The 21147-nt window shown below is 44.5% G+C and overlaps 1 protein-coding gene across 4 annotated transcripts in view; it reads left to right on the top strand.

Moving 5' to 3' along the window:
• The window catches only part of Arid5b (AT-rich interaction domain 5B), a 175972-nt gene that overhangs the window by 140732 nt on the left and 14093 nt on the right, over positions 1-21147 (top strand). For 3 of the 4 annotated variants that reach the window (XM_057751064.1, XM_057751066.1, XM_057751067.1), the window contains 2 exons: positions 747-799; positions 9635-9732. In XM_057751064.1, coding sequence (XP_057607047.1) covers positions 747-799; positions 9635-9732 — 151 coding nt within the window. The remainder of the gene's footprint in view (positions 1-746; positions 800-9634; positions 9733-21147) is intronic. The other variant, XM_057751065.1, reaches the window with a different exon arrangement.

Here is a 21147-nt window from a genome sequence, read left to right as displayed (position 1 = left end):
CTGACTGAGCAGAGCTGCGTGACAGTATAAACACGCGAACCCTATACACAGGATCTGTTAAGGAAAAAGATACATTTTTTTTTCTTAGTACCCCACAGGTATCACACAGGCACCTTTAGGGAGCTCAGGGAGCTGTGACTCCATCCCTCTGTGAACGACTGTCTTCCCTTTCTCTGTATTACTCATGCCTTGGCATGTGACCTGTGTGTTCTCTACTCACATGCCAGCCACATGTTGGCAAAACTACAGCGTGATTCTTTACTATAGCCTCGCTATCAAACAGTCCAAGGAGGTAATCTTGTAGAAGAGTGACTGTTGATTGATCACAGAGAAATCTGATCTGAAGGAGGCGTTACCATCCCACCAAGGGTTTCTTTCTGAGACTGGAACAAGACCCACCCCGTCCTGAATTCCCACACACTCCCCCAAGGTCCTTCCAGTGTGTTCTCTTCCCTTGTGGTGATGGTACAAACAACATTATGCTGTTTATCCTTAAAGTTCAACTGTCTCTGTAGTCTTGTAACCATCCTCAAGAAATATTTCCAAGTATTAAATATAGTAGATCCTATAATGTTGAACGCCCTTTGGCGGAGTTGTTTCCTAAGAATTTAGGTCTCTGGGGTACAGTTGATTTTTTTGTTTTCTTTCTCTTTCTCGTTAAAAAACAAAACAAAATGTTTGAATTGACATTTCTTGGCAATGTGTTAATGCAATGCTTATCTAAATACTTATTGTCCCTCTAACAGTTAACCTTTGGACTATGTTTCAAGCTGCTCAAAAACTGGGAGGATATGAAACAGTAAGTGTTTAAGCAACTTAAACGAAATAATTTCACAATCTGACTCCCCTCTCCTTGCCCTGTCTCTGACCAAAATGGAGGAAACTCAAAAGCAAGCCCTCATTGGCTGCCTTTCCCAATGGCTCTTCCACTTTGGGGGGGGGGACGTTTATTGGGCCAGTTTTGGAAATGGTCCCAATTAGTTCCAGGTTTGGCAAAACCGTAAACTTGTCGTAAAAACTACAAGTGGAAAACATATGTAACTCTCCCCTGTCAGGGAAATTAGTTGGGTCTGTAATTTTTTCCCATGTTGAGAAAGGGCTATTATTGTACAACAAGCCAAGATTGCATAAAAGAAATCTCCCTTGGCAACCTACCTGACATCTGTTCATGTCTAATATGGGAAATGTATTAAAGGCTTTCAGAAGTAATCAGGATTGGCCATTAAGGAATAGAATACAGCAGGACCTTCTCTCATTGTAGGGCAAAAAGGCTTTATTAGACAAGGGTCACTGCTACATAAACAGGAAGTTATCAAATTTATTCAGAACGGGCTCTGACGTTCTTTATCAGCTAATTCTAACTGACAGGAGTGAGTTATTTTTAGCCCACGGGAAAATTTGATGGCCATGGATTTTTACAGCGTGTATTTCTGAGCCAATAAAATGTTAGAGAGACAAACGGAGATTAAGATCTTGAAATGGGAAAACAAAATTAAAAAAAAAAGATCTGCATTAACGTAGCACAGAGAGACGACATCTGTAATAAAATTAATTGACAGAGGAAGATGGCGTCACTGAAAAATGTTTTCTCTCCCACACAATGATCAGATTAAGTTGTATAGTTCCTTTGGCAATGGAGTGGGAAATTATTTCTTCTCTTCCCTTAAGGAGTAATCCGAGAGACCTCTGTATTGCAGTGAAATGACAGCAACAGCCACCAAATCAAGAAAATGATATTTCTCTTACCCCGAACTCCTAAACCAGTGGCTCTTGCCCTGGAATGCATAGTGTTTCTCAAACTGAGAGAATGGGTTGATGTCAGAGTCCGGGCACAGGAAAACACAGGAAGTGTTATTCGAGTCAGATACCCTGGTATTTACCATAGAGATATCTGCTAGGAATTCTGTCTAAAAAGTGATGTGAGTATGTGGATTGACAAACTGCCTAATGGATGGGAGCACATACGTTTATAAAGAAACCTAGCACATGCACACACATAAAATATTCATCTCACAGATGCAAATTTACTTGAGAGATTGGTTTTTATAAAAGTAGCCTGTGCGAAAAGAAACAGTCTTGGCTAAATTTGCTGATGGATTAGGAGACGGACTCCTTGCCACAGTTACAGCTAGCTCGGGCTTCTGCAGACTCTTGAGCTAATTCTAGCACTCCCCTGTGTGAAAAGATGGAAACTTAGTCCCATCAGCTTCAGGAGTCACCTTCTGAAGCTGGTCTTGTAAGCTGATCTTTCAGCATGAGGACTACGAGGCCGCGCTTTTATGAACTGTGACCGCGGTTGGTTACATGATATTTGCTCAGGGTTATGAAATGTCGTTTTCAAACTCCGGGGCTTCCTGCCATGAGCAGGTTTCACAGAACTAGTGCTTCTGGTTTTCATATCTTTTGTGTCTTTACAAGGCACCAAGTTGGTGTAGAACATGCAGAAGGAACTTCCGATAAATTGGAGGGCATTTGCAGTACTCTTGGGGGAATAAAATTTGTTCTTTTATTGAATGAATGAATGACCATAAATCAGCAAATCACCTGACTGTTTATTTACTGGTGTGTGTGTGAGTGTATATAATATATATATATCATATATTATATTTACTGGTATATATTTATATATTATATTTACTGGTATATATACATATATATGTGTGTGTATAATATATTTACTGGTATGTATATTTATATATTGTATTTACTGGTATATATACATATATACATGTATACATACATATATACACATAATACATATATGTGTGTATACATACATATATATATATATATATATGAGACATATATTAGAAAGCACAGGAGGAAGGAAAGATCTAAGCCAGCCATCCGGATCCTTAAAGTACTTACTTTCAAGAGTGTCAGCCACTAAATTATGAGTGAAAAGTCAAAAAACCATTGCCCTGTAGAAACAAAGAGCTATTTTCTGCAGAAACAAGGGAAGGAGCCTTCATGGCTCAGAAGTGCTGAGATGATCTGCAGATAGGTGTGTTGGATTAGGGATGTTATAAGATGATTTGGAGATGCAGGTGATGTTTTGGATCCAGCTACAAATGATCACAGCTTTCCTTAGGAAGAGTATTTCAATCCGGAGGTAGAATAAACTCACACAGGGAGAGGTCAGGAAATTAGAGTGACTAGTGACTGGGGACAAGGGGCTGAGAAGAGGATTCTTGATAGATGAAGGCAAGAAAAGGAGACCACGAGAGAAAGGGTTTTGGATGCTGTGTCTGGGGATGGTTTGTAGGCTGCGGAAGGGAGCAAGCTTAAAAAATATGTCATCCCGCCAGGCCATGGTGGCGCGTGCCTTTAATCCCAACACTCAGGAGGCAGAGGCCGGTGGATCTCTGTGAGGTCGAGGCCAGCCTGGTCTACAAGAGCTAGTTCCAGGATAGGCTCCAAAGCTATAGAAAAGCCCTGCCTCAACTCCCCACCCTCCAAAAAAGATGACATCCCATCTCTAGGGATGAGTTGCTCATCTCTCTCTCCTACTGTGAAAAGTAACTTATCCATGGGAAATCTGTAGCGATGACAAGTGGATGAGGCCCGGTGGACTCTTTTTTTTTTTCCATTTGTTCTTAACTACCTCCAGCTCAAACCCTTATGTCTAAGTAGCATTTGTGGGAGATGCCTATTCTGGAGGAAATACGGAGGACTTGATTGATATCTTCTCTCCATCTACTTATGGAGGAATTTTTAAAGAAATATAAAATTTTTAAAGAAATTGTCCTCCCTCCCTCCCTCCCTCCCTCCATCTCTTCCTAGCTCCCTGCTTCTGGCTGCCTATGACCCTGTTGGCACTCTGTTTCTAACACCCGCCATTTAAGCGTTAGCCATCCTAGATACACGATAAATCCACCTCCACCCCCAGAGTATTTTGACTGATGAAATTTAGATCCTCAGGAACGATTTGGTTTTGTAGTCTAGAACATTCCAGAATGTTTGTTTTCCCTGCGCTCAAGAACAGCACAGCATTTTCTTTTCATTCTGGGGAAAGTGCCGATACATTTTGAATGCAGCTTAGAGCCATTTCCATTTTGAGTAAAGGAAATCGTAGTGCCTTGATAGATTAATTTTTTTCCTGACTTGACCTTTGCATGGAAAAGGATTCTTCCTTGCTCTGTTCCAGTTTATGTTTGAAGAAAGAAGGAGTCTTATGAGACCATCATGGTGGTCTTCAGAGTTTAGTTTGCTGGCAATCCCCATAATCATATTTTTCAGATTCTGGCTTGCTGGCAATCCCCAGTGCAGTTAGCTCTGTCTCCACCTAGTATAGGTAGAAGGAAAGGGAATTATAAACTGATGTCTCTTATGCCTTCCAATCCTAGCAGCTGCTCATACATCTAGAAGATTTGCTTTCTATTAGGAGTGATTTAGTGTGAAAAGAACCATCTAATGACCTCGCTTTTGTTGACATCATCTTCCCGCCCACACCTGGTCTAGTACTCTTCCTAGTGGCATTTGGCTTCAACTATGTCCTCAATCAAACTCAAATATCAAAGATTAGAAATTGGTCTTTGAGCTAGTTTCTTGTTTGCCTGCAGTCATGGCTCATGAATGCAGGCAAATACTGTATCACTGAGATACATTCCCAGGCCCCGTCACGTTATTACCCCATATACATATCCAAATACTGATGTTTCCTAGCAACAAACCAGTTACTGCCTGAGATTATATCTGGTTCTTGAGGGGGAAAAAATGGAAGAATTCAGAAGAAAGGTTAAAAAAAATCTAGGTAATGCAAATACTCAGGACCAGGACACCCCAAGCATAAAGTTTGGAGATGTGTTACTATGTGCCTGGCTGAAGCCAGCACTCTGGATCTCACTGGCTGGGAACAAGACCGTCTTACTTGGCTTGCTCTCGTTTGTGGCTGCAAACGATTCCAAAACTTCTGGCTTGGGTTTTGGATTATGGATTATTTCATTTCGGCTCTTTACAATCCTCCAGTTGAATTTTTTTTAAGTTGAGCAGGGGTTTCATTTGGAGCCTGTAGCACTGACTGAAGAGTGCACACTTCTCTCAGGCTCTCCTGCCTCTGCTGGAAGTGATCTCTTGTCTCTCCACTTTCAGGTGCAGAGATCGTAACTGTATCTATATTTCGCATCTTAAATGTATCTAACAGATCTGATTCCTTAAAACACCGCATCCAGAGTGTTTTGATTGGTTGCTAGTAATGCTACACTCTTCGCAGACTTCTGCCTACCTCTCTCTTCCCAGATACATTAGACCATAGAGCTCCCTGTAAGAGGCAGAAAAAAATAAAGCTTGGTCCCTTCCTGTGTGTCTGGGCAAACAGTTACCACTAAAGAAGTATTTGAAATATGATGCAGGACATCGGCTAGAGTCTGTTAAGATGATTTCACCACAGCTGACCACCTGACAGAAAGCCCAGAACAGTATTCTGAGAGACAGTAGTATTAGCAAAGTGCATGTTGAGGGAATGTTACCCCAGAACAGAAGGTGGTATCATCAAATTAGTGCTCCCCAGCCCCACCAATAAGGCAGCTGCTTGATGTTTTCATCTGGGAGAAGTCCCTTGTTTTCCTGCCGGATTATGCTTTAACATCAGATTCTGGCTCTGACATCAATTTGAAGACATCCTCTGATTCTGTGCTTAGCATTCTGGACATACAAAGCCTTCGGCTTTCCTTCTGAACTGTCCAGGCCAAGGATGATGTCATGTCGTTTTGAATGGCTTCAGTTCCTGGAGTACTACCAGGAATAAAAACGTCATCCTTCTTGATTTCAGCCCGCCCTCAAGGTGTCCACACAAAACTCTGCTTCTCGGGCAGCCTGAGCAAGGCTAGGTGCAAGCCCATGCATTCCTTGACTCTGTGCTGACTTCCCAGGCTTAATCAACTGGGAAAACACATATTCAAAAAGCTTCTGATTCTGTCATCTTCACTAGAGCCCTAAGTGCCAGCATGATGTCATCCCTGTGACCTAAAAGGTAGAGAAATGAAAGGCTACAGGACTTGTGCTTTAAAACGTGACTGTCCCAAAACTGGTGGTGGTGGTGGGGGGTGGGCGTGAGTGTGTAATTGTGTGAGTACATGTGTGTTTGTCTGAGTGTGATTGTGTGAGTACATTTCTCTGTGTGCGTGTGGGTATGTGTAATTGTGTAGCTACACTTGTTTGCATGTGTAATTGTACTTTTCTCTGCGTCTGTGTGTGTATGTACATGTGTGTAATTGTGTAAGTACATGTGTGTGTGTGTGTGTGTGTGTGTAAAACACCTTAGGTGTATTTCCTCAGTTGCCCTCTACCTGTTTACAATGAGAATATCTTTTACTGTTTCACAATCTAAGGCATATGAATAATATACTTGATGGATCCACCCCCAGCTCCCCACTTCCACTTTCTGCGGGTGCACCCCATCATGTCTCTCCTCCTACTTCACGTCCTCTTTGTGTGGGTGCGTTTTATTTTGTTTTTTGATTTCTTTGTTTTGTTGGTAGTGGCTTTTGTTTTGTTACTCGCTGCGTCCGATAAATGCCTGCTGGAATGTTGACCGAGCGTGTTGGCTTCGTCCTGTGTGGGCCTTGTGCAGGACCCAGAGCTGCTGTAAACTCTCGAGTGAATGCCATGGTCGCATCGTGTCCAGATGATAGGCTGTCACTGTTTTTGTTTTTGTGTGTGTGTGTCGGGGGGGGGGGTGAATGGGGCAATCTTGTGGTTGTTGTTTTGTTTTTGAGACATTGTCTCTCATTGGCCTTGGTATTACCAAGTAGGTTAGACTGGCTGGCCAGTGAACCTCCCAACCCCTAGATCCACCCATCTCTACCTCGCCAGTACTGGAGTTACAGGCATGAAATACCCCACCCGTGGCTTTGTCCATGGACGTTCTAGAGAAGAAACTGGGTCCTCATGCTTATGAACAAGTATTTTACTGACTGAGCTATGTCTCTAATCCCTCCCCAAACATTTTTGAAACAACAGGATAGTTTCATCAATACAGCTGAGGAAGGGATCAGTTTTCTTCCACTCATTAGCCCTGTTTTCTCAGACAAAGGACCACACAGAGAACTCCTTTTTATATACCTCCAAAATAGCACCTGGGCTCCAGAGATCACCTTGGAAACCCACATGTGAAAGCCATGAATGCCTGCTGAATTGAACGGGTGTGGTGGTGTCCTTTTCCCAGTTCTTACGGCTGTACCTACACTAGAGAAAGAAGTGTTTCTCAGCCGTCCCCAGCGTGAAGTTGTCGTGTGTATCCAGATTGCTTCTTTCACTGGGGTGTAGTCTCCTCCTGACTATCCTTTGTGTCTGGACTCACGCTACCCATTAAGTTAGGAAGCTTCAATGCCTTATCTACCCCGATCTCCTCTGCCCTCTGCCCTCTTCCCCTTTTCTACCTCCATCACTCTCTCTACCCAGTGCTGTCCTAAAATGGGACATGGTGTAGGTAGATGGTACGTCCTGAATCCCCAGCATCTTAAATGAGTTCCTTGGGGAATAACAGCCCCCCAAAAATGACTCAGCAGTGAGAATAGCAGCATAGCCCCTCCATCCTACCTAGAGAGACAAAGGGTCAACCCAGATGGTACCATTTAACTTCAGTATGCGAGAGAGTGAAAAATCAGAAAGAACTGTTCGTATCACCTTTAGACTGTTGCTGACCCAAACCCAAAGGCTGAGGACCCAGCAAAAGCCTTCATCCCCGGCATGGGTTGTCTCTCAGATCATCCTGACTGACGGGCGGCAGCTTTGATAACAGTACAAAGACATTGGCTCTGGGCACCAGCAGGTGACTGTGTGGATCTGGGTTTACTCCTCCTTGTGCCATGGGTCTCTGGACAAGTGGTGCCTCCATCTTGAATCTCAGACCCTTTCCCTATGATTGAGATCCCTACGCCTGTCTCCTAAGACATCACAAGGGTTCAATAGAGGCACTAACTGTTGATTATAAAATGTAAGATGCAGTTGGTGCAGATGACCAGAGTGAAAACTGCTGCTGGTGTGATGACAGGGACACGGGAAGGCTGTTACTGTGGTCCTGTGTCCTGTGCCCTCTCGTCACACAAATGAGGGCCTCGGTACCAGGCGCTTTTGAGGAGAGGGATTTTGCCTTTTGGGGGTGGTGGTGGATGGGGATTGACAGCCTCAGAATAGATCAGCTCAAGATTGTATCATTTCCAAACTGGATGGAGATTGTGATTAGACATATAATAATTACTGTGTTTGCAGTGTCAGGAGAGAAATTTGACTCTAAACCGAGCTACACACAGAAGGATTTTACATCATTGTCCCTGCTGCCATGTGTACTGGGTGGCCCTGTATATTGAAGTCAAATGATTAAGATGACTTCCTGAGAAATTGAACAGTGTAAGACTTCACGTTGTCTGGGGGCCTTACTTGGCCTATAGCGGGGTTTAAAGATAAAGGAGGATTTCTTTTATTAAATATGGCAAAGGCGCCATTTTGCTATTACCCCCTCTTCCTTAGTTAGGATTAGTAACGCAGCATGTATCGTAGACTGGAGAGTTCCTCCCTGTGACCTCCGTTGACAGTGGTATTTTTGAAAAGAAGCCTTCTGCCCTGTTTGTATTAAACCGCACTGGCACCTCCCCAACACCCTGTCCCCCACACATCCGATAACGGCGTCTTTCCTGAACACTGTTTAGCAATGTCCACACGGACTTCAGAACTTGTCCGGTCCTATTTTCAGAGGAACGCTAGGCAGGGTAGGTGTGGTGGGCAAGCTGTGTGAGTCCTTCCCCCGCCTCTAAAATTGTTATTTCGCAATACCTTTATCTATGGACAACAGTAAAATTTAAGAATAAAACTTTTAAAAATAAGACCATGCTGTAGAGAGCAGGATATTGCTTGCTCTGTTTCTACTCACTCAACTCGATCATGTACACAGTGAGCATTTCACCTTTGGAATATGTTCCCTTCTGTGGGATTCGGTTAATATCCCATTTTCCAGCTCAGTGTGAATAAAAACAGATTCGATAGGATTCGCTTGAGTGATGGGAGAAAGCGGAGATGATTATAAATTCTTCTACCAATTTTATCACTTTCATTAATCTATATGGTCATTAGTTTTTTGTTTTTTTTTTTTTTTTTTTTTTTTTTTTTTTTAGCAGGAAGCACACTGTATGGTTCAAAGAATCAGAAGATGCATAAACATGTTTGGTGAAAACATATTTTCTTTAAGTAGTGTGGCTGGCCCTCCGCCTCCACTAGCTTCAGGCAGTGGCAACCGCGACCCATTTAAGCCACTGAACTAGCATACGGTTCAGCTGAACTGGGACTTTATTTAGTATTGTATCACATAGCATAAAGGGATAGGGTGTGCGTTTGGGACCTTGGAAGCAAACAGCTGTATGAATAGCTGGGGGGTGGGGGTGTGCCTTAGATGAAGTTAGCAAAGCAAAGCAAACAGCACCAAAAGGCGGAAGCCCCCACTTTTTTAAAATTGTTAAATGAGAGATCTTGTTTGAAAGCCATTGTCTCCCTCCTCCCACCCCCATCCCCTAAGCTCACGGGAACCTCTGTTTATGGCTGTCCAGAGCAGTCCGTTCTCTTCTGAATGTTGCCTATATATGAGCCTGGTGCTACGGCTCTTTCACGATGCTAGATTGAATCTCTGTTGCGGTCTTTCCAGATAACAGCCCGTCGCCAATGGAAACATATTTATGACGAGTTAGGTGGGAACCCGGGGAGCACCAGCGCGGCCACCTGCACTCGCAGACACTACGAAAGGTAAGAGGCCCTCTCCCGCAAACATCCTCGCTTAATGAAACCGTGTTCATTAGAAGACGACGCTGGACAAAGACAACATAGGGGAAATCTCAAAGACGTTTGGGAAGGCAGAAAATCCCTCCCCGTCCCCGGCCCCCACCCTGGCGGGCTCCTTTCCATAGCATGTTCTCTGGTTACCCAGACTAAAATTAGATGTGCCTTTACTTAGGGTTTGTCTCGTGGCCACCTGTCTGGCAACGCCCTTCCCCCACCTCCACGAGTGTGGATTGCTGGGGTGTTCTCAGCGGTCTCATTTACCATGAGATCTTTTGCCTTCTGCAAAACAAAGATGGGAAATGTTGCCATGACGGAGCAGGCATTCCTCGGCACCAGGGCACTGCCAGAGAGAATGTCTGTGTGTTTACCTTGTTGTGAGGTTTTTTTCACTTATAGATCCGCTTTCTTTCAATCAAGGCAATTTCGAGCTGAAGTCTGCATGGCTTGGTTTTCTAATAATCTCTACCTGTTTCAGAAAAGTACCAATGATGTAACCAAGAAAGATTAGCAGAGCCTTTGTGGAAGGCTTTGTGGATAGGAGTCGTGTCCCGCCTGTCCTGTCCTGTTCTACTCCCCCATGGACGCTGTGTGATAAAGACACTGTGCCTACTGGCTGCAAATTCATAAATGGCGTTGGCGCTATCCTTCAAGTCCGTATTAAATGTTCAGGTTGTACCAGCTTCCTTACAGCTGGTACTGCCCTGTAGGTGGGGAGGGGCTCGGTAATGTGTGTACACTTCCGTCTGTGTGAAGAAGTGTGCACACATGTGTATCGTTGGTGAAAGCCAGAAGACGACTAGGAATCCTTCCTCTATTGGTCTGTTGTCGTTTCCTTCCTTCCCCGTGGCTGCCATAAAACACCCTAACGAAAGGAAAGGTGTATCTGCCCAAGAAAGCTCCCTGACTTCAAATCCAGAACTGGAGAGTTCAACTAGAGAAGAGAGAGTGCGTGCGTGTGGGCGTGTGCATGTGTGTGCGTCTTTATGTACGCATACACACCCATACATGCTATGTAGAGGCCAGATGAAGATTTCGCATGTGTTTTAATCATATTTATTGCATACACTGAAGTCAAGCTACACCGAGTTAGCTAAACAGGGCAATTAAAATGCTGGCCAAAAGTTAAAGGGCTAATAATATTCATTTTGCTGATTATTCTTCTCCCAGTCCAGCCGTCTTTACCCAAAGTCCATGACCCCCACTGTGGGTGGGACACATCATCCTTCATGACTCTCCACACACGTTTCCTTGACGTTCAGGCCTGGGATTATCTGTATCTCATTTAACTAAGTGGCCAGCTCACAAGCGCTAGAATGCTTGTTTCAGAATAATAGGAGTAAATTGAGTTGGGTTTAGTACCTCATGAACATTTTCCCCCAGAGTATTCCCAAGAGACTGCCTTGGCCCTGTTGGAATCCAGAAGAATTCTTAAACATCAGTAATAGATGTTCAAATTACCACTCTTGGTAGCACTGTGTTTTTGTTTTTGTTTTTTTAATATAAATGTGACTGTGATTTCTCTCAGTTCTTAACACCAAAGCCCACACATTCTTGTTACCCACTGTACTGGGCAGCTGATCCCCAATACAATGCCTCCCCAGGCGAGGGCTCTGCCCACAGTCCTGGAGGCTCCTGTAACCTACTTATCTTTGGTTTAGGAGCCTCTAATCAAATCACGGCCTTTAGAAACATAAAAATACACTTTTCTCTGCTTCAAAAGTTCCAGCGCCTGAACCATTAATCTTAAAAGGACCCAGTGACAAATAAAATTGCCCAAAGGAGCCACAGAGCCACAGCCTGCTCACCTTCTTGAAAACTGAGCCCCATAATTAAGTGAATTTTACAAGGCATCACACGGTCAGAAGTAGATAAGAATTGGGAGGGAGAGAAGTATTAAATTGTGTGTGTGTTTCATTTTTCTTCAATGATGTGCATGAGAATTTTGCCTCTTACTTGTGTAAAGGAGTCTGCAGAGGCCGGAAGATGGAGTTGGATCCCCTGGAACTAGCATTATAGACAGTAATAAAAGTTACCATATGGGTGCTGGGAACTGAACCTAGGTCCTCTGGAAGAGCAACTGGTGCTCCTATATGCTAAGCTAGGTCTCCAACCTGTGTGTGTGTGTGTTACTCAAGAGGCTTTGCAAGAGTAGCCACAGAGCTGAATGTAATTCCAAAGGCAATGTACTGCATTTATTGATCTGCCGTTTCTAAGACTTCCAGACGATGTCAGCTGGCAGCTTGGGAAGGCCTCGCCACTACAGCCTATTGTGAAAGGGTGTTTTAAACTTTTCATTCTGAATTCCTAGGAGCAGTGTAAAGATCTGGTCTCCCATCGGATTACTTTTTCCAAGAGGTGTAGTATAGTTTTCCCGTTCTAGAACGTCTCGGGTCAGTGTTTGAGGGAGGGTTGTCGGGAGGAGACTGAAAGTCACATTGAGTTTTCATTGATGAATTTCAGAGTATTCGTTGTAGGGGATGGTTTCAAGTGCTGGCACGCAGCACATAGGAAACCCTACAGGTTCCCTGGGATAGGAGTAGAGAGAGGTCATGATGACTCCACCCACAAGTTTCAGGAGTGTGCCTGGAAGAGGTGGAGATAGGGGGAGCCACCCAAACAGCCCTGTTACTCTTTGACCTCAGGGAGCAGCTCTGGGAACCTCAAGCCTGACTATGCCCAAGGGCTTCTGGTACTGTTGAGAGAAAAGAGAGTCTAGAACAAAGGGTTATGGGTGGACAATAGCGTCTAGGAAAACAAGGAGAGAGGTCTTTTCTGCCTTACTCTCGTTCCCAGGATCCCATCTGGAAGATAGCTGATAAAAGGGGCATGCCATTTAAGCTTCCACATGATAGCACTGGAGGGGAGAACTGGAGTTGGAAGTCAGAGTCCAATGGCACGGGGGAGTCCTACCACAGGAAGTTCTGAGCTGTGTCTGGCCACACCTGCAGGAGGGTGCAGAGCCTGCAGCCCAGGGTAGCATGTTCCTGGTCTGCACTGATTGCAAGCACGTGGCCTTTCTTCAGTAATAGCCTTTTGCTATCTAGACTGCTGTAGACTTGCGATCAAATACAAAAATTGTCATGAACAATTAGTAATTAATTAGTTTAATTAAAATAAATAGTTAGCTACTATTTGAAGATCTGGCTTTCAATGTAGACTCTGCATATATCAGTACCCTCTCTTTTAAACCAATCATGATCACACTAGGTTGTCTTTTGGCAACCTGACACAACCAGTTATCTGGGAAGAAGAGGTCTCTTTTGAGGAACCGCCTTGGTTAGATTGTCTGTGGGCAGATCTGTGGGGCGTTTTCTTTATTAGTGACTGATGTGGAAGGCCCAGGCTGTGTGGGTGCCCACCCCTGGGTGGGAGTTCCCATATAAAAATGGTAAAGGAGCCAGTTACACAGAGCAAACCTGTAAACTGCCTTCCTCCCTGCCTCTGCGGCAGTTCCTGCCTTGAGTTCCCTCAGTGACGGACTGGGATCTGAATGAGCAAGGCAAATACATCCTTTCCTCCCCACGTTGCTTTTGGGTCATGGTTTTATCACAGCAATAGAAAGTAAAGCAGGATAGTGCCCTTTAAGGAATCAGCAATAACCCCAAGGGCCATAGGATGGGAAAGAGGCTGGGACGTACTGCTTTGAATGTCTGCTCTTTAACTGACTCCCCAGAGAAGGACAGAGAACACTAAGATCAGTTCAGGGGCTTTGACTGAAGAAGAGGCTGGCCTCTTGCTAAAGCTATACGGTCATGGTCATTCATTTTTGTTAGTCACTGGCTGTCTGGCCATAGAGAAAACGGCTGGCTGCTTTGGTGACGAGCCACCATTTTGAAGAAAGCCTGGGAAGTTGAGAGAGGTCAGAACATTGTGGTGGATTTCTAAAGCCTTCCAGGGTTGAATCAAAACCACTGGAACCCTTCCTACTTCTACTTCTGTCATTTCTTCTCACCTCTCTCTCTCTCTCTCTCTCTCTCTCTCTCTCTCTCGTCTGTTCTGTCTATATAGATCACTGTGTGTGTGTGTGTGTGTGCGTGTGTGTGTGTGTGTGTGTGTGTGTGTGTGTATGGAGGTCAGAGGACAACTTTTGGGATTTGAACCGAGGTCATCGGGGTTGATGGCAAGTCATGCCTTTACCTGCCGAGCCATCGCACTAGCCCCTACCTTATTCTTAGAGACAGGATCTTTTCATCCCTCTGGCTCAGCTGGCTAGCCAGTCAGTTCCAACGATCTGACTGTCGCTGACCCACAGTGTTTGGGTCATTAGTGCTTTGCTACCCCTGGGTTTTACGTGAGCACTGGATTTCAAACTTAGGCCCCCAGGCTTGCTGAGCCATCTCCGCAGCCACTTTCCCATGGTTTCATACTCTTTTCCTTCTAACATGGAGAGTTGTGGTTTCCCCACTCCCCTCCCTACCACTCTGCTCTTCTAGAAAATGATAGAGGGACAAGTGATCTACATCACATTATCTACTGATGTATTTTTTATGCAGTGTGGTTTGTGATTCCAGTAAATGTTTTTGTTTTACTACAAGGAAAAAAAAAAACCCTCACCAGTTCCTCATTAAATGTTACTTGTATATTATTAGTTGGGCACTTTGGGTTTATTAATGAGCGCAATAATAAAAGTGCGGGCTGTGGAAATGAATCAATGGGTGTTTTTATTTAAGGCACAGGCGGAGACTGTACAATGGCTGTGAAGGCCTTGCTGTCGCTAAGGGCCCTACTCGTCCAAACTTGTCTCTGATTGGTTTAAATCAAATAGGTCCAAGCACTTCATAAAAATGTCTTTGTCAGCCTGGTTTTGCTTCTAAACCTATTCATCTCTGTCAGTTTTTAATATTAGTACCAGGCTCCTGGCCATAGTCCATTAGTACTGTACTTAATTGCTCGTGTTACAGATGATTACCAATATAAAAAGCCTGCGTGTTTTCCCATCGCGAGGCTGTTGCTATGTAGATGTCTCAGACTCAGCAAAGCTTATGAAATGTGGCTGCTTTCAACATTTCTTGCTGAGATTTATAGATTAAGTTTACTGTAGAAGATGACGCCAAGGAAACGCCTGTGTTCTCCTGGGCAAACGGCTCTTCTGAGGGCCACATTTTCTTTCTTGTCCAACCCTGAAGATGCCCTGAATTGCCCTATTTTTATCAGTTAAGGAACAAAAACAAAAATGGCTGTAGAGCATAGCTTGATTTTTCTGGAATAGTAATTCATTTTAAAGGCTTTGTTTTTTATATGCAAATTTTCTTCCCTTTTTTTTAAAAAAATGTTTTTGAAGCACAAGGAGGAGGGGGAATCTTTACACAAAATACTAGATTACTGGTTTTAATTTTCTCGAATAAATTGCGTGGTCTGTTTGTGTGGAAAACATGAAGTTGTTATTAGGGTTTTTGAAAAGGAAGCATCAAGGCTAAAGTTCTTTGTGATGTGCTTTTCCGAGTATTTAGAAAATCAAAATCATAAGCAAATGTATTTGCTTGTGAGGGGAGCGAGCCATTATACTTCATCTTCTCGTATGCATAATGCCTAATTTCAAATTCCAACCTTCTGCTTTCCCGGAAGGGTTCCTTGGTCAGGACTGTCACTCCTCCCGGCTCAAACTGCTTACTGTGGAGAGTGGCTGAGGAGTAGCCACACCCCGCCCAGATGCAGGGGGCAGAAACTGAGTGACAGACAGCCCAGAGGCTCTGCCTAGCTTGTTGGAGAGTGATGGGGAGGAAGAGGGGGACAGGCTTCGTGCTCTGTGCTTAAAATCATACTCCAAATCTTTCAGGTTCTGAAAAAAAGAAAGAAGGAAGGAAAGAAGGAAGGAAGGAAGGAAGGAAGGAAGGAAGGAAGGAAGAAAGAAAGAAAGAAAGAAAGAAAGAAAGAAAGAAAGAAAGAAAGAAAGAAAGAGAAAAGAAAAAGCAACTTAGCTAATTATAACTGGGCATAAAACCAAGGGTAAGAGAGTCAGCGTGGGTCCTCACCCTGCACATGTCTGGTACAGGAGTCCATGTATCTCTGACACCCTGCAGGCTAATAAACACACGGTTGAGAAAGTCACAGACGGGATCCCAGAATGTTATAGGTATGAGGGCCCTAAGCCCCTCCTCCTATACTATGTGTCATGCTATGGCGTGACACATCCGTGACTATGTTACTAGCCATAAAAAAGTTTAGGGAAGTGGGGCAGCTGCTGATTAAGTTTGGTGAACTCGCCTTGGAAGAGTCATTTTATGTCCACTGAATATAATTTAGAAGAAAAAAAAGAAGGAAAGAAGGACTTTGATATGCTGGCGCATTGGTGGCTGAGATGGATAAGGAAGCAGGGTTTTCCCGAAGCCCAGGGTCTGATCCTCCACTGGGTAGCCACCTCCAGGGACCATGGTTGGTTCGTTAAAGCTGCAGTGACTAGCGGCTTAATCTCACTTATGGAGAGGTCTGACTCGGGCGGGCGCAGAGCCTTAGACAGTCAAGAGTTTAGAAGGCAGAGACGGCAAAGAAGACAAAGAAGGAAGAGAGCCTTTCTGTGGGATCGAGAATCCAAGCTGGATCTTAAAGAGGTAGGGTTAGGACTTATGTCCACCATCAAATGTAGAACTAAACTGTTTTTAGGGCAAAGACCAAGTGACATCACCTCCCTTGAAGCTTCCCAGGACACCCAGTTCTGTATCATGGACACGATAAGACAGAGCGAAAATCTCTGAAAGGACAGTCCCTTTCCAGATGCCTGTACAGGGGTAGAGGATGAGGTGATGATTTCTAAGGCCTGGTTTCCCAATTGTGTGACTCAGAGGCGCGGGATGACGGTTGGTCCTCTCGTTGCCCAGAGATTTAATCAAACAGGTGGATCACTCCACTCCTCACCCAGGGCGGAATTGTGAGAGAAGGTATAGTTGCTTCAGTCCGCCATCTTGTCACGGGCGTCCAAGCTAGTGGACGCCTTCATCTTCCTCTCTCTGGAACACTGCTACTTAGCAAGCTCTCCTTGTCCCCTCAGTACCAGAGGTTCAGCTGGCTCTTACTGCACCCAGTAGCCCGAGAGAGCCAAACACAACTTGCTGCTCATCTGCATAGCTGGTCTTGGCCTGCCTTGTATAACCCTCGGGTATACCCCCTCCCCAGGTATACCTCTCCCCAGGTATACCCCTCCCCAGGTATACTCCTCCCCAGGTATACCTCTCCCCAGGTGTACCCCTTCCCCAGGTATACCTCTCCCCAGGTATACCTCTCCCCAGGTATACCCCTCCCCAGGTGTACCCCTCCCCAGGTATACCTCTCCCCAGGTATACCTCTCCCCAGGTATACTCCTCCCCAGGTATACCCCTCCCCAGGTATACCTCTCCCCAGGTATACCTCTCCCCAGGTGTACCCCTTCCCCAGGTGTACCCCTCCCCAGGTATACCCCTCCCCAGGTATACCTCTCCCCAGGTATACCTCTCCCCAGGTGTACCCCTCCCCAGGTGTACCCCTCCCCAGGCTCACTCCCTGGACAGACCAGGATCTGGTCAGTGTCCCCCTCCCTCACTAGCTCAGGTGGCCTCTTATCATCGGGAAAGAATTTCTCCCCACAGGCTAGCCAGGTCATTTCGCCCCCAAAGGCCTCACTTCAGATTGCTCAGCATGCCTAAACTGTTCTGGTAACTTCCCAATGCCTGGGTAGTTCAAGAAACTTGGGAAAAAAAACGAAAACAAGGCTCTAGCCAGATCCCAAAGTTAAAAATAAAAAAGTGAATGAATGAATGAATGAATGAGTAGAAGCCTTTTTCCTCCTCCTCCTCCTTTTCTTCTTCAGCGTAAGCAGCAACATCTGAAAAATCTCTATTTAAAAATTCTTAAATTTGCCTCTAGCTTCGCGCTCTAATTAATAGACTTTGGAGTTTACGCTGTGAGGGTAGAAACAGCCTCGGGCAGACACTCTTCAAGCTGCTGTCTGTGCTGGAAGCCATGGCAAATTCTTTTCCCGCCCCCTTCCCCCAAAAGCTTGCCAAACAGCCCTTTTCCTTATCTGAGTCTTTTACCGGCTCCTTTCGGTCCCCTCATTGTGTCCTTTATCCCCTTCCTGGCCTCTCGTGCACTTAACAGCAGTGCTTAGGAAACTTTACAGGTCAGTCTGAAATTTACTGACCGTTGCCATCAAGCGTGAATTTAAATTGGAGAATAGATCGTGTGCCTTAGCCCCTCTTTCTTCCTGATAAATCACAAGAGGTTTCCACTTATGATTTTCTCTCCCCGGGGCTTTATCATTAAGATTAAGGAACCGAATTCTCAAGCACGCCATTGCACAAACATCTTTTCAATTATGAGAGTAACAGGCCCGATGCCTCCACAAAGGAACTATTGAAAATCCAGAAAGCATGCTTCCAAAAGAGAAAGCAGGAGGGGAAGAAAAGGCTCGGATGACAAAAGCGATGTAATTGTTTACCATTAAAACATATCTTCAGTCTGGCCACTGAGAAAAATCTCCTGGAACATTGTGTTTTTGTACAAGTTGTTACAAAGTTTGGCCAAAGTTATGAGCGCTGTGAGAGACTGGTGAAGGTTTCAGAAGCCCTGGCACCAGTGGCGGCTTCTAGCGTGCCAGGACTCCGCACCATGGCCGGCGGTGGACTTTTCCATAAAGCCTCTGCCTGCCATCGTTTGTGGGTTGCGTATGGTGCGTTATTGATTATTCTTGAAATGATGTCCCTCTGCCAGTGAAATGGGTCTATGCCGCTCCCATCAGAGGTGGTCATTGTGTTCCCGTTGAGAAGAATAATCTCTACCATCTTTGGTAGTACCGTCAGGCACTGTGGAGGGCTGGGTCCTCTTTCTGGTCTATTTCCTGTCGTGAGCATGTATTGTAATCCCAGGGGCATCGAGGCTGCTTCTGGAAACCCATTCTAGCTTTCTTCAGTGTGGTCTTCGTTTGGCGGGCATGGAAATAACATCCACCTCGACGCAGAAATCCTCAGGAGTAGAGAGCAAGCATTAGGAAGTCGAGCTGAGAAGAGCTCCACTAGAGAGACCATGGAAAACTACAGCCCCTAGCACTAAGTCCTGGGGGCGAGATTTCATAGAGAAGCTGTTCTCAGCTCTCCCTTACCATTTATAGCAAATCGGGCCTCATAGATGGGATCAACCCCTCCTGAAGCATTCTGGCATGCCTCTTGTGGTATACGTAACAGAAGGAGTGTGCTCTTCTCTCCAGCTATGGGGCTGCTTCTGATGTGACAGGTTGACCCTTGGTTGAATGGCCATGTGGAGTCCACAGACCTGTTGCCTCTGAGAAGAAGAGAAGGCTCACCCTGATTTCTATTTTTTTTTTAATTTTATTTTATTATGTATATAGTGTTCTGGGCACCAGATCTCATTATAGGTGGGTGTGAGCCATCATGTGGTTGCTGGGAATTGAACTCAGGACCTCCAGAACAGCAGTCAGTTCTCTTAACCTCTGAGCCATCTCTCCAGCCCTCACCCTGATTTCGTAGACATCTTTGTCGGAGCCTGGAACTCCCTTAACATGGGCAGGTGCCATCAGATAGGCTATCTCCCAAGGAGATGTTTCTCTATGAAGATGGCCACCCCAGTGCTAACACAGGAAGTCCTGCCTGTTGTTCTTTTCTTTTCTTATCAAAATTAACACCATAATATGAAAATATCAGTCAAGACCTGGTCATTCTCAAACGGAGCTTGGCTTAGCAAATTGCAAGAGTACGTTGTCTCCGTCAAAGAGACAACGAACGTCCTTGCTCCACAGGGTCACAGAGCACAGGTGTGTGTCTGGTTTCTGTTCTTATTCTCTGATGCCTAAATACCACTGTGCCATTTTCACAGGGGTGGGCTCGCACTTAGAGAGGTGGGCAGCGTGTGTAGTCCCGGCTTTGGTACTCATTTGTTCCTTAGTGAGGGTGCATGCTCCATCTTCACAAAGGGAGAAGGCAATTTTACCCGTCCATACTTGATGAAAGATTGCTTCCCACGCTTCACAGCGGAGCTATATATTCAATTTCTGCCTCAGAAGGGAAATGTCTGGCCAAGGCTTAGAATTTATCAAGCCTGGAATCAACTCAGAGATGTAATGAGTCCATTTGGGGTCAGGTCAGGTCCGAAGCCCCAACAGAACCAATATCTTGTTTCTTTTCTGCTGCCACAAAGAACCCTGTTAACGTAAGAATAACAGTCCTGTTTTTGGCCTACCATACACACTAGCTTTATTATATCTGCCCCTAACTTGTTCTGCTCCAGAGTTTATAGCACATGTTCAAACTTGAATTCTTAAAAACAAAAATCAGTTTAATACAATAAGTATGCCTGTGAACTAGCTGAGGAAGGCTTGAGATTCAAACACAATCCTAAAGACCCCCCGACTCCCTTCCCTAATTCTCTGAATTGAATCAGTTCCGGATATGATTATAATATCCTTTTCAGAGCTCTCTATCAATAGATGGGTTCTCATTTTTCCTCTTAAGGACCATTTGCTAAATGTTTCGGCCCAAAACTTCACTCCATCCATACAAATATGCATTGATTCAGGAGACATTAGTGGTCACTCATTAGGATGAGACACGATATAATTTTTCCTCTTCTGACGGGAAAGAGAGGGGGTATTAATAAATATAGGGTCTTTTCTTTTGTATGAAGTGCAAACGACGTGGCCCAAGCATACTTCTCTAATATCAGACTGCTGCTTTTTTGTTGAGAAAGAGAGGCAAGGCCCTGGAGGACGGCAGACTTTGTAAATATAAAATTATCTGCCTCAGTGTTTAAAAAAATAATAATGAAAGGGAGAGCTGGCGAGTTGCCAGATTTCTTACATTACAGTAATAGATTTGCTGACCCCTGACTTCCGCTGGAGAGAAATGTATTGAATATTTTATAATATCAGATGACGCATATCGAAAAACCTAGTGTGCTGGGTGCCATTATTCAACTTGAGATTTAGCAAAGCCACAGTATTTTCCAGCCGACAATTTCTTGTATGATGATAATTTAGTGGTTCAGACATTAATAAATCAAGGCCATCATGCCATTGATTTGTTAATTTTAACTTGGGTTGATTTTTAAGTCTTCCTTTTTTTTTTTTTAAGGGAGAAGAATAAGGAGGGGGTTAGCATCTGTCTTTTCACAGTGACTGAATTTAATAAGGATCTCTGTGATAGCAAAAGGCTCCCCTACTGTTTCTGCTCTGAGGTGGAAAAATGTTATTCTTGTATTATTCCTGGGGAAACTAAAATCTCATGCTGTTCCAAATCTCATGCCTAGGAAAAGCTGTTATTATTATTTTTTTAAAATGTGTGATGGCTTGCCTAGTTCACATCCATTAATGGCATCGTAAATAAGCATTTTGCTAATCTGAAATCTGGACAAGAAGGGAGAACCATTTATCTCCCCAGCTTTCAATCTCTGACCTAG

Source organism: Chionomys nivalis, chromosome 19, assembly GCF_950005125.1.
Source record: "Chionomys nivalis chromosome 19, mChiNiv1.1, whole genome shotgun sequence".
NCBI lineage: Eukaryota > Metazoa > Chordata > Mammalia > Rodentia > Cricetidae > Chionomys > Chionomys nivalis.
This window is presented reverse-complemented; position numbering and strand designations above follow the sequence as displayed.